Genomic DNA, 12051 nt, shown 5'->3' with positions numbered 1-12051 from the left:
GGGTAAAAATGTGCCACTTCATTGTGCGAATTTAGCAGTGGGCATCCGAACGTTTTGTCTCCGGTGTCGGGGCGTGTGCTAAATTAATAAAAGAAAATGCGTCCGTTTTGGTGCGGAATCCACTGTGTGGGTGGCGAAATACTGCAACTTTGTTTCATAATTTGCGTCATGTAGTGTCGGGGAATGGAAATAACTAAAGAAAGATTGCAAAATCTTATACATTCTGAGCTTAATGGTTGAACTTCGATTCTCTGCCAACTATTGAATATGTGCTTTATAGTTGGGACGTTTTTCCACATTTTTTTTTAATTTAGATTTTTAATCTGTAATATCTTGAATCAATTCGAAAAGAATATTTGATTCCCAAAAGCATAAAAACTGTTTTTTTGAATATCGAAAAACAACAACAAACAAATCTTCCATCTGTCATTACTGTCATCTCTGCCGATGTCGATGACAGATTGCTCGTGGTTACAAAATCAACTAAATATCTGCGGGTGCCTTTATCGTGCTCCAAAAAACAATTTAAGAAAAGCCAATAAATTCAATTTGTTATTTCGTTTCCTCCCTAGGAAGTGGAGTGGATATTGCTTTCTTAGAACTACATCAAGATTAAGCGGATCCAACAAGGGTAATGTGCACAACATCTACCGCATGTGGTTTGCTTGCCGGTTCCAATAATTGTTTACGTCCTTGTAGGTGCAGTAATACCGGGCCGAAAGCTGATCCGGAGTGTGCCGGAACCAAACAGACCGTAAAGAAGGGAACAAAACACTTCCGCAATGTTTCTTCGTCAACTAGCCGGGTTGCTGAAACCCTCAACACTAAACACACTGATCGGTAAACATCTACCACCCCAACTACAGGACGAGTCAGCATAAATCATTACACTCTACTTTTCAGAACCCCTTAAAATTGTACCACTTACCTCAAGGTGGAGTAACCCGTCCGCCGCATTTGCAAACCATCGATGGAGCAGCTCCAGCGCTGTAGCTCCGCTCGCCGACACCAAAAGCACACTTGAGACCGTAAACAAGCAGCTAGAGACGGGATCCGAAGGGCGACTGTTTGCGGTGGTGCAGCTGTGCGGCAAGCAGTTCAAAATCACTTCAGGTGATATTATCGTCGTTGAAGGCTACTGGCCACCGGAGGGTGGCGATCGTTTGCGGCTGGATAAGGTGCTGCTAGCGGGTAGCAAGGACTTTTCGCTGATCGGCCGTCCCCTGCTGACACCCGGTCTGGTCGATGTGCAGGCTACCATCATCGAGAAGACGCTCTCCCACACACGCACACACTTCCGCAAGAAGCGCCGAAAGCAGTACACGCGTATCAATTTCTACCGCACGCCGCAAACGATGATTCGCATCAACTCGATCGACATTAAGCGAAAGCTGAGCGATTCGGCGAGTGCGGAAGCCGCTGGGGAGGAACGGTTTTTCTAGCTTGAAAGCTTTGCAAAGGGGCTCATATGCAGTTAATAAATAGATCACCAAACTATTACAAAATATGCTTTACTTACTTAACGTTTTGGGAAATTAGTTTCAGTGGAACAATCTAGCCAACAAGAAGGTATCGCCAACAGCACTATCTGGTAATCGCAAAGAACATTCGTTGAGCAAATGCACTTTGTGCAAATACACATTGTTCACAAATAATTAAACTCTTTATAAATCAATCAAGGAATAAAGCTGATTTCCTTTGATCAAAAAAGAAAAACACGCTCATTTCTGCAAACTCCATGCAGCCACGACTTGTTCTAAACGTCTTTCCATTGAATTATTACACACAGGGTGGTTCGCAACGAATCGATACGAATTGATTGTATCAAGACGACTGAGAATTGGCTATAATATCCATCTGATATTAGGTTTCAAATGATGATATTTATGTTTCAGTATGTAATTTACGTAAATCCACTTCATAATAGTGAAATTACGATTGATCAAAACACGCATTCCGTTTTAGAACATCTCAATCCTGCTCAAGCCAGCTTGAACACTTTCAAACCAGCAGCTGCTGTCATCCCGACCGACCTGTCAAAACTTCAAAGCAAACGGCTTGCCGGAACGAACGGTTTTATTTTGTAGCGCCTACTGACAAAACTTTCCTGCCATTGTTCACTATCGCCTCCCGCGAAAAGAGCAGAAATTGATCGAAAATGATGGACCCCGTGCTGCAACGCCACCTGAAGGGCCATCGGGGAAAGCTGACCGGCCTCTCGTTCAACCCGGAAGGGACGCGTTTTGTGACCAGCTCCACCGACCACTCCGCAATCGTTTGGACCAACAACGAACAGGTACGCTGCATGCGATTCGAGGCACACACGGACGTTGTGAACGATGTGTGCTGGTCCCCGGACGGTCGCATCATATCGACCGTCTCCAAGGACCGGTCGGTAAAGATTTGGGTCCCCTCGATGCTGGGCAACAGTGACGAGTTCCGGGGCCACACGTCGAACGTACGCTCGGTGGATTTCGATCCGACCGGCAAGAAGCTGCTCACCGCTTCCGACGACAAAACGGTCAAGCTGTGGAAGGTGTCCCGCAAGCAGTTTCTGTCCTCCTTCACCGGTCATACAAACTGGGTGCGGTGCGCACGGTTTTCGCCGAACGGTAAACTGATCGCCTCCTGCGGCGACGATCGCACGCTGAAGCTGTTTGATCCGGCGACCGGGCAGTGTGTGCACAGCTTCTACGATCAGAAGGGGGCAGGCTGTAAGGTGGCCTGGCATCCGGACAGTACCCTGGTGGCGATCGCTCTGGACAACTGCCGGGTAAAGATCTTCGACATAAACATAAGGAAATTGATCCAGTACTACCGCATATACGATGGGCCGGTAAATTCGCTCGATTTCCATCCGTCCGGCAACTATCTCATAACGGGCAGTGACGATGGTGTTACCAAAATCATCGATCTGCTCGAAGGCCGACAAATATTCACACTCACTGGCCATCGAGGTCCCGTCACGACGGTGAAATTTTCGAAAGATGGACAGCTGTTTGCGACCGGAAGTGATGATTGTCATGTAAGTTGAATCCCAACGGTTGATTGAGCCAACGCTGGAATATTCTACATCGCTTTCCATTTAGGTAATGCTTTGGAAGGCAAATCTGGATAATGACTCGGCACAAAACTCACTGTACACGCCAGAAGGCAGTAGCTGCGAGAGTACACATCCGGCAGCCAGTGACCAGCGAAAGCTCAGCTTCAATCGCGACGTGAGCGAAGCACATGCCGATGACGACGACGAATCCGCGTACAGCTGCAACAAGGAAAACCTGCCCGATACGAGCATCTTTGTCGATGCGACAAAGACGGAAAATTTCAAAATATCGGACGCCGTCGAGGTTAGCGATTAGTTTCCTTCTTCATGCGTTAGGCTTAAGATCTTCCATTAATTTATGCCATCAGTGGGGGAACTTTGGAGGGAATCAGTGGGGGATTGAATTTTTACTTCTTGTTTCGCTTTAACTTGCTCTTACCTTATCATCAAAGGAAATCATAATCAAACTGAATAAACACTCTCCCAAAAACGATCCATCTGAAGCGGCCGGATTGAGTGTGAGTTTCACCGGAAAGCAGCGCCCTTCGCCGGCACGAACTTCGACAGTGCCGCGTCAAGTGCCCAGGTTGTCCACATACAATCGGGCTGATTTCGAAGAGCACGTGATCGTCTCGTTGAACAGTATCTGCCGAAGGATGGACAGTTTTCAGCGAAGAATATCCTTACTCGAAGACATTCTACTCGAACGATCGTAAACCAGAATCGAGGAAGAAGGTTCGACTTTAATCGTTTATTTTCATATTTTATTTTCCTCAGTCGTTATTCGCTTATTTTGATACTCCCTTTATAATATATCGTTGCAGTATAGTAAACAAAACATAAAAACATATTTTTAAACACAAAAGAGGTCTCTCCAGCGAATGTGTGGCTGATGGCTCTCTTATCGGTAATATCTTCGCGTGCTCGTTTCGTTCAAAGCAAAGGTGTTTGCACGTCCCAGCCTAGCACTGCCATCCTTGCCTTGAGCATGCTTAATTTTTCACCCCCACATAGCTTGTTTCCTTTCCCGTTTTCTTGATCGTTTCCAGCAGCTCGTCCGCGGTCAGCGACGATGTTACAAAAACCTTTTTGTTGTCCAAATCGATTTCAACCTTTTCCACTTTTTCTGCAAAAAAGAAAAGAAAATCCAACCGATTCAATGCATCACGATACTGGTATCCAAGGGTAACCGATGCCAACTGTTGGCTATTTGCTTACCTTTCAGCTTGCCGAGCACCCGCTCGACGGCACCCGAGCAACCGGTGCAGGTCATTTCGACATTAAATTCGTGAACAGTCTGCAAAGGAAAGGGTTAAAAGTTTGTTAAGTTACAATTCCGTTGCGTCCATCTGTAAAATGATCAATCAATCGGGATCGGGTGTTCATGCTGCTGAGCATTCTTATCGCACAATGACACCGTAGCAGGGAGTTACATCGATACCACGCGATGTAAGGAAGTGGTTCCGATGGGCAAGTACAGAGATTGCCGGAATGGGCCGTATAATCTAATCTGCCGCGATCTGAATGGACGTCCACTTACCATTATGTTCGTGTCGCTTGGCCGTTGAAAGGGAGTTTCAATAGAGACAATTATTTAATATGTCCGTGTGTCTGTCCAAGCGAAAGCAAAGAGTATCTGTGAAGCAAATCGCGTATCGGATCGGTGCACTTTAAACCCGTTGCAGCGTTGCAATAGTGAGAAGAGCAATCCAGTACACAGCGGGCACGTCACACAAGTGTTGCTAATAATATTGTGTCGTGGCTCGGACGAGGATCCAAAGAGCGTGCTTACGTGCTCGAACCGATACAGAACAGTAAATAGCACGGTCTCAAAATGGGGAAAGCTTGGGACGCACAAGAAATAGCCAGTCCGAGTTTGTTTGCGTTCTTGGCACACCAATCGGCCACGGATGATGCTGTTTGATTGTGTGCGTTGGTGCAGGCCCAAGGTGGATTAAACATATTAGGTGGTGGAATCTAGAGCATTTTGACAATTCGTCACTTGACGTAAGGTCCCTAGGATTCAAACGTTGGCAACATTAATTCAATTTGTTCATTATGTATCTTCCACATTTTTCAGATTAAATATGCTTTCAAAATATATTTTGTAATTTGCGAGTTCTTATTTAACATTAAAACTTACATTGAAGTGTGTAAAATCGTTAAATCCCTCAACTATGGCGACCCCCCAAAGGCCCTTTTCCACCCAAGGTGGATTAATTATATCAGGTGGTGGATTAGGGCCTTTGGGGGGTCGCCATAGTTGAGGGACTTTACGTCATTTTAAAACCGTTAACCATTGGTTTCCGCACACAAAGCTTAGCAAATAGAACAGATTTCTTTGTTACTACGTGCAATTTTGTGTTTCTATTGATTTTATCGAAAAAATGAAATATATTAACAAAAGATTTGATGATTTTTTTATGCATGAAATGTAAAATCATGTGAGTGAGAGTTCTAATCTCACGTAAATTGTCCATGCGGCTCGTAAATAATGAGGAATTAATGTGAAAATTGAAAAAAAATAATGCTTTCTTAATTTTTATCATCAAAAATGTCGAAAACACAATGAATTATAGAATAAATTCACGGAATAACACAAAATAACACACTTTAATCCATGTTTTAATGTTAAATAAGAACTCGCGAAGTCCAAAATAATTATCCAAAATATTTTTATTAATATTTAATCGAAAAAATGGGGTAGATAAATTATATGAACAAATTTAATAAATGTAAACAAAGTTTGAATCCTGGGGATCTTACGTCAAGTGACGAATTGTCAAAATGCACTAGAGTCCACCACCTGATATTTTTAAATCCACCTTGTTTCCACCTCACAAATCTCTTTAATCCACCTTGGACTGAAACGATTTGACAACAGGGCAACCAAGGTTTAGATACAGCGCGACACCCACTCAGCCGCTGTTGTGAGGCTGTCTGTTTTCCCGAACCATCTCCGGCATTTCTTTTATTAGATTCGCTTGTGGATTGTTTAAAATTTCTTCGTTCAAACTGCTTATTGCAACAGCTTCTCTCGTACAGGTGATCGAACGCCAGATCGCAGATCGAACGCAGAACAGATTCAACGACCAACCGAAACATTCCCGTTCGTGCGTGTCGGAGCTTGTTGATTGCGTTGTCATATCGCGATTGTGTCGCTGCACAACAAACAAAGATCTTCGTCGGTGTGTTTTCGGTGTCTCCCCGCTTCGGTGAAATAAAGTTTGTTCCGGTTTAGTTTGTTTTCGCCCGTGCCGACAACGCTGAATGCCCTTCGTATCGCATAAAAAAGTGGTGTGTTGCCCAGCCCAGCGCATTAAGTGAAGTTCCGTGGTAGAAAGTGGTTAGCGTTACGAGCACCTACCCTCCTGCCCTTATTCGTATCAGTAAACTTCCCCCCTGCACCACCACACAACACCATGCGTATCACCGTGATGGACGCCAGCTCCTCGGACATATCCACGTTCGAGGTGGCCGACGATATGGAGCTGGAAAATCTGATCGCCCTGTGCCGGATGGAGTTCAACATACCGGCCCACATGGAGCTCGGGCTGTCGGCCAAGCAGCGGATGCTGGTGGACCCCAAACAAACGCTCACACACTACGACGTGAAGGATGGCGATATGTTGCTGCTGCACAAGACCTCCGTCTCGCAGCCGGCCGGGGCAGCGACCGGGTCTTCGGCCGCCCGGGCCCGTCCAATGCTGCCGACCGGACCGTCCACACTGGAGGGTGGTGGTAAGCTCATTTGCAAATTTGCCAACTCATTAACAACGCATTCGATCGATTCCATTTCCTTTCGCTTCTGGTCGGGTGACCTTCCCAAAGAAGAGGGAAGGAAAAAACACTCCCATGAATTTCCTTTTTTAGTGTCATGCCCGAAAGCAATCGCATTTCCAAATTTAAATCTCTGCCCATCGCGTGTGAATGCACTCTCTGGATAAATGGGCCACATGTTTCCATCTAGTAAATAAACAACCCACGCAGGAAGGACAGAAGATTGCAAAACTGTTCTTCCACCGTTTCCACCGGCGGATCATCGGTTGTTTCGGGGTTTGCAGTAACAGAAAAATGCGAAAATTACGCGCGTCAACAAACAACTACGAGAGCGGATGCAGCACGACGATTGCGCGCCCAAAGCCTCTCCCACCCCCTTACTCCTATGTATCCTACGTTTTACACACTCACACACTCAAGCACGCTGTGAGGGAGAACAGGGAGAAAGTGCAATGAACTGCATCGGCATGCACGGGCAAGCAGCGAACGCTCAGCACAACAGTAGCCGTGCTGTTTGCGTCGCTTTGCCATTTTCGCGCGAAAGATGACCTCAGAAAATAGAGCGAGCGCGCGCGCGAACGCGCACGCCCGCGTGCCGCCGCTTCCTTCGGCGCACACACAGGTAGAGAGACCGACGTAGCGGAGACAGGACGATGATCTCGGTTTCGGTTTGCGTCGTACGCGTACAGATTTCAACCATCTGGGCCGTTGGATTCATGCGAATGTGAATTAATTTCTTTCGCGGGGGAAATGTATTGACTCATGCCACTATCGAGGAAAACAAGCCACAAAGGGCACAAAGAAAGCATCCTCGTTTTTGTTGCCCTTTGTTCAAACGCACGACAAATCACCCCAATGTTTAATTATATTCACGTCTGTCCTTTTCTGCTCTCCCCTCCCCTCCCCTCCTCCACAGAACCGGCAGTGTTGGCCAATCTGGACTTTAGCTCGATACAAGTACCTACCTCGATCCGTGCGGGTGCCGGTGGCAACGGTGGCAATGCTTCCTCCAGCGGCCTGAACCGTCCCTCGCCGTCCGTCGGCCTGGAGGACGATCCGGCCGTCGTGCGGGAAATGTTCCTCTCCAAACCGGACCAGCTGGCCTTGCTGAAGCAGAACAATCCGCGCCTGGCCGAGGCGCTACTGTCCGGCAACCTGGAAACGTTCGCCACCGTCCTGCGGAAGCAGATTGCCGAGCGCATGGAGAAGCAGCAGCAGCGGCTCCGGATACTGCAGGCCAGCCCGTTCGATGCGGAGGCGCAGCGCCTGATCGCGGAGGAGATCAAGCAGAAAAACATCGAAGCAAATATGGAGGCGGCGATGGAGTACAACCCGGAAACGTTCGGCACGGTCGTGATGCTGTACATCAACTGCAAGGTAAATGGGCACCCGGTAAAGGCGTTCATCGATTCGGGCGCCCAGGCCACGATTATGAGTGCGGCGGCGGCCGAGCGCTGCAACATAATGCGCCTGGTCGACACGAGATGGGCCGGCATAGCGAAGGGCGTCGGCGTGCAGCGCATTATTGGCCGCATCCACATGGTGCAGATACAGATCGAGAAGGATTTTCTCACGTCCAGCTTTTCCGTGCTGGAGGAGCAACCGATGGATATGCTGCTCGGGCTGGACATGCTTAAGCGCCACCAGTGCAACATTGACCTCAAGAACAACGTGCTGCGCATTGGCACCACCGGCACGGAGACACCGTTTTTGGCCGAAGGCGATCTGCCCGAGTGTGCCCGGCTGACGGGCAGCCCGGAGGAGGAAAAGCGTGCGCTGGCCGAATCGGCCAAGCTGGCGGAAGAGCTTGCGATCAAGGAAGCGCTCAGCAAGAGCCAAAGCGATCAAGGTAAAGTGAGCAACCAGTGGGAAGTTTACAGTTGAACTTAACCCTCTCTAACACATGCCCTTTTTCCCACACGCAGCTACGACGAGTGGCGCTGGCAGCAGTGGCAGCAGTAGCACAGCGGCAGCGACTACCACGACGACGACGACGGCTGCCGACCCAACACCGGCCACGACGACCACGCCACCCTCGACGGGACCGGAACCGATGCAGCAGGACGAGGAGGAGCCACCGCTGACACTGTTGCCGACCGATCGCTTCACCGAGATGGACGTCGTCGAGCTGGAATCGATGGGCTTCAAGCGGCAGATGGTGATTGACGAGCTGCGGGCAGCGAACGGGGACAAAACGCAGGCCACCTCGGGGCTGTTTGCGAAATTGGGATAATACCGCCAGGACGTCGCGAAAACAAGGAGGTACAAGCGGTACACAGAAGCGTAGGTAGGAGTGAAGAGATCTCGCGCACTGCCGGCAAGCGCCCGGAACACCCTCACACACAGATGACGGAAGAAAGGTGCAAACCGTCTTTTAACCGTTTTTGTCTCTTTATGCACCCAAATCCGTCGTGCACCTCAGGTTGATTGGACGTGTTGCGTCTATGTGTGCTTATGCGCGCGCTCTTAACTTGTCTGTGTTTTGTGATTTTCCCTTCGCGATGGCCACCATCGCCACACCGTGAAATGAGTCCTTTTGCAGCATAAACTTCTTGCCCAAGACACAGTGCTTGCATTTGGCATATCGCAAACAAAGAGAGAGGGAGAGGGTTTAATGGTGAGATCATTTTCTTGATTAGTAGACTATTATAGTGTAAAGGTTGGTTTATTGCACAATGATTATATTATGTTTTCGCTCTCCACTTCATCCGGGAGATGGTGATCAAATTTATTTTGCTCAAAATTGTCTTGGCATCGACGACAATGACGAGTGCATGCAATCGAGAGCCGTTGGACTGAATTAATTTCCATGGGCAAGGAACATTGCTGTGTGTGTGTGTCTACTCCTTCCGCCCCATTGATACCTCGTAATGTTTCGCTTTGTTTGCCGTTTTTCTATGCTACTTTCTTCCCTCTACTCAAATTCTCTCCTCCTTTCGGTGGGCTTAAGGGTTTAACGAATTTTGTCTACTAGATAAGTGATACATATTAATAAAAACTGCTAGAACATTGCTCGAAAGATGAAGACAAGTGGAGGTTTAAAATTTATATCTAAAACAACAATCACTGCTTTCGATACGCCTGCGGATCAAACTTGTTGCCGATGCGGGAAGCAAGGTAATGTCCGAACTGCTTCAAATATTCCGGATTATTGCCTAAGCGCTCCAACGCTTCCTTCCATAACCGGTCTGCCTCGGGGTTCTTGTGAAACTGATCCAACTTGCTACAGTCTTCGATCAGTTGGTTCACCACCTCAACGACATACGCCTCCACGATTGAAGTTTCGCTCGTCGTCAGCGGTTCGGACATGTTCTGCTCGTATTCGGTCGCAACGTTTTTCGACAGCTGCAGTAGCGTACGATTGAGGTCGAGTAGCTTCCGGAGGATCTGCTCGTAGCGCTGGCCCTGCTGCTGGTCCCGTTCCGCATTGAGCCGTCCCATCGCACGGCGTGCTTCGGTGTTGAGTCGAATGTTTTCCAACTCGTACAGTAAGCGCCGCTTTTCGTCCACACAATCGTTCAGTGCGGCTACCTGCCTGAGGTGTTTTGCCGACACCGATAGCACATCCGACTGCTCCGGACTGGGTGGCGACTTGGGGAATGGAAAGAGGTAAATGCGAATAGATTTGATTGTTCGAAAATTAAATAAGAAAGAAAAACGTTCATTTAACCCTACCTGGTCAAGAGCAACGCGATAGTCGGGCAGCAGTTGCTCGTGATCATTGCCATCGATTGTAAACCGCACGCGAAACATGGGAATGTCTTGATTTTCTATGCCGATTACTACCCCCGGAAAGGAGCCGTAGTTCGGAGAGAGCAGTGCCGCCCGCACCTTGCTGCCCACCTCGATCCGGCTCGGAATGGTCGACGGTATGTCGTCGTCCAGGTATTCAATCATTGGATTTTCCATCAGAAAGCGCACCTTCTCGCGGCGCCGTTCCAGCGTGATGCGTTCCTGCAGTAGAAAAGCGGGCGACAGGCGACGAACTCGCGCCACCTTTCCGAACTCTTTGCGAATGTGGTTCCATTGCGGACGCTGCAGTGAACAGCGGTGCAGTGCCGGATAGTGCTGCCTTAGCAGTGTGCCAAAATCCACGCTTCTGCTGTGCTCCTCCGCGAACAGTGCCGCATCGATGTGGCTGTAGAACCATTCGCACATCATAAAGCGGTGAAGCTTTAAGTTGCCATGGCAACTGACCGGTTTAGGTTGGAGCTCGTGGGGGGATAATTTGCTGCGTTTGAAGATGGCACCTATCGCTGGCGAATTGTGGCAGGAAATGCTCGATGCTTCCGAACTGCTTTTCGTGTCATCCTCGGCACGTTCCAGGATCTCGGCTACTAAACTGGGCACTGCGCAGCTTTTGGAGGCAGTACTGCTGTTTGCTTGCGCCTCGTAGCAGGCCACTTCCTCGTACTCCAACTCCTCCAAACAATCATCAAGGGAGGAGCCCTGTGCAGAGTGCGGGAGTAAATCTTCCATCTGTGGTCTGCTGCCAGCTTCCGCCGAGGGCTGGTGCGCGGTTGACTCATCGGGTGGGTGAGTAGCTTGCCTTACCTCCTTTGCACATAAAAATACATCCAGACAACCATCCAGTACCGCCAGGGATTCGAGAGACCCATAGCTCTGCAGTAAGTCGTCCCCATATGCGTCTCCGGTAACCTCTTCCCGGGCCTGTCCAGTTCGTACATTACCCGTAACCGTTACCTGGTCGAGAGGATGTGCAGCCTTCTTGTCGTTCCTCTCGCTTACTACAGTTAATGGAGCGCTAGGTATTTGCCTCCGTGCTTCGAGGATGTTGTCCAAAGATGGCGGTTTGTTTTCCTTTTGATTCGATTGTTTTTCCGCACGAACTTGCCTCTTTCTCGCCGTAATACGTCCATGGTCGCTAGGTGCTTTTCCCGTTTGCCTTGTCGTTCTCATTTCTCGATGGGGTTTCCCTGTTTCACACAGTTTCTAGGATCAATACTCTGATCGATCTGCTCTGAACGACGTTCGTAAGACAAATGCCATGTTCTAATGAAGCATGTCCATACGTGATATTAAAAATTGCATGCTCAAGGTTGCTACATCATTGTTACAATCTGTATGTCTCGTGGTGCTATGAAAGAGACATGTGTGTACGTTCCTGATATCGAACATGGGCTCATTCAATTTCTTCCAAAAAATAAATTTACAGATCACAATCATTCGACACAGTTGAAGCATTGCAAGTTGTTTTGCCACTACAT

General features: G+C 48.4%; 5 protein-coding genes across 6 annotated transcripts; 3 read left to right on the top strand and 2 right to left on the bottom strand.

Moving 5' to 3' along the window:
* Window positions 1-423: 423 nt before the first annotated feature.
* LOC120900998 (39S ribosomal protein L21, mitochondrial) lies at window positions 424-1505 on the top strand. 2 transcript variants are annotated; one of them, XM_040308664.1, is made up of 4 exons: window positions 424-497; window positions 573-631; window positions 700-840; window positions 904-1505. In XM_040308664.1, exons 3-4 carry the CDS (start codon window positions 783-785, stop codon window positions 1440-1442), a joined length of 597 nt encoding a protein of 198 aa, XP_040164598.1. In that variant the 5' UTR covers window positions 424-497; window positions 573-631; window positions 700-782; the 3' UTR covers window positions 1443-1505. The 2 variants fall into 2 exon arrangements, with proteins under 2 accessions (XP_040164598.1, XP_040164599.1); XM_040308665.1 differs by lacking the exon at window positions 424-497 and having other exon boundaries at window positions 504-631.
* Window positions 1506-2043: 538 nt separating this feature from the next.
* On the top strand, window positions 2044-3925 carry LOC120903578 (POC1 centriolar protein homolog). Its single transcript, XM_040313098.1, has 3 exons — window positions 2044-3025; window positions 3090-3347; window positions 3496-3925. The coding sequence occupies exons 1-3, from the start codon at window positions 2159-2161 to the stop codon at window positions 3757-3759; spliced, it is 1389 nt and encodes a 462-aa protein (XP_040169032.1). The 5' UTR covers window positions 2044-2158; the 3' UTR covers window positions 3760-3925.
* LOC120903579 (copper transport protein ATOX1) lies at window positions 3786-4966 on the bottom strand. Its single transcript, XM_040313099.1, has 3 exons — window positions 4584-4966; window positions 4262-4340; window positions 3786-4169 (listed from the first exon to the last, which is right to left on the bottom strand). The coding sequence occupies exons 1-3, from the start codon at window positions 4584-4586 to the stop codon at window positions 4036-4038; spliced, it is 216 nt and encodes a 71-aa protein (XP_040169033.1). The 5' UTR covers window positions 4587-4966; the 3' UTR covers window positions 3786-4035.
* A 965-nt stretch (window positions 4967-5931) lies between these two features.
* LOC120902455 (protein DDI1 homolog 1) lies at window positions 5932-9848 on the top strand. The gene is made up of 3 exons (XM_040311208.1): window positions 5932-6784; window positions 7740-8672; window positions 8749-9848. Exons 1-3 carry the CDS (start codon window positions 6466-6468, stop codon window positions 9054-9056), a joined length of 1560 nt encoding a protein of 519 aa, XP_040167142.1. The 5' UTR covers window positions 5932-6465; the 3' UTR covers window positions 9057-9848.
* On the bottom strand, window positions 9845-11835 carry LOC120902453. Its single transcript, XM_040311206.1, has 2 exons — window positions 10499-11835; window positions 9845-10414 (listed from the first exon to the last, which is right to left on the bottom strand). Exons 1-2 carry the CDS (start codon window positions 11741-11743, stop codon window positions 9887-9889), a joined length of 1773 nt encoding a protein of 590 aa, XP_040167140.1. The 5' UTR covers window positions 11744-11835; the 3' UTR covers window positions 9845-9886.
* Between the last annotated feature and the right edge of the window lie 216 nt (window positions 11836-12051).

Source organism: Anopheles arabiensis, chromosome 3 (genome assembly GCF_016920715.1).
Source record: "Anopheles arabiensis isolate DONGOLA chromosome 3, AaraD3, whole genome shotgun sequence".
NCBI lineage: Eukaryota > Metazoa > Arthropoda > Insecta > Diptera > Culicidae > Anopheles > Anopheles arabiensis.
The sequence above is the reverse complement of the archived record's forward strand: the minus strand, read 5'-3'. Positions and strand labels throughout refer to the sequence as shown.

What these genes read in the sequence shown, in the direction of transcription:
- LOC120900998 (XM_040308664.1), top strand. Translation starts at nt 783, where the DNA reads ATGTTTCTTCGTCAACTAGCCGGGTTGCTGAAACCCTCAACACTAAAC. An exon ending in AACACTAAACACACTGATCG is followed by an intron (nt 841 to 903) that starts GTAAACATCTAC and finishes TCTACTTTTCAG; the next exon opens with AACCCCTTAAAATTGTACCA.
- LOC120903578 (XM_040313098.1), top strand. Translation starts at nt 2,159, where the DNA reads ATGATGGACCCCGTGCTGCAACGCCACCTGAAGGGCCATCGGGGAAAG. An exon ending in CCGGAAGTGATGATTGTCAT is followed by an intron (nt 3,026 to 3,089) that starts GTAAGTTGAATC and finishes CTTTCCATTTAG; the next exon opens with GTAATGCTTTGGAAGGCAAA. An exon ending in AAATATCGGACGCCGTCGAG is followed by an intron (nt 3,348 to 3,495) that starts GTTAGCGATTAG and finishes TTATCATCAAAG; the next exon opens with GAAATCATAATCAAACTGAA.
- LOC120903579 (XM_040313099.1), bottom strand. An exon ending in GGTGCTCGGCAAGCTGAAAG is followed by an intron (nt 4,170 to 4,261) that starts GTAAGCAAATAG and finishes TCTTTTTTGCAG; the next exon opens with AAAAAGTGGAAAAGGTTGAA.
- LOC120902455 (XM_040311208.1), top strand. Translation starts at nt 6,466, where the DNA reads ATGCGTATCACCGTGATGGACGCCAGCTCCTCGGACATATCCACGTTC. An exon ending in GTCCACACTGGAGGGTGGTG is followed by an intron (nt 6,785 to 7,739) that starts GTAAGCTCATTT and finishes CCTCCTCCACAG; the next exon opens with AACCGGCAGTGTTGGCCAAT. An exon ending in CAAGAGCCAAAGCGATCAAG is followed by an intron (nt 8,673 to 8,748) that starts GTAAAGTGAGCA and finishes TCCCACACGCAG; the next exon opens with CTACGACGAGTGGCGCTGGC.
- LOC120902453 (XM_040311206.1), bottom strand. Translation starts at nt 11,743, where the DNA reads ATGAGAACGACAAGGCAAACGGGAAAAGCACCTAGCGACCATGGACGT. An exon ending in ATCGCGTTGCTCTTGACCAG is followed by an intron (nt 10,415 to 10,498) that starts GTAGGGTTAAAT and finishes CCATTCCCCAAG; the next exon opens with TCGCCACCCAGTCCGGAGCA.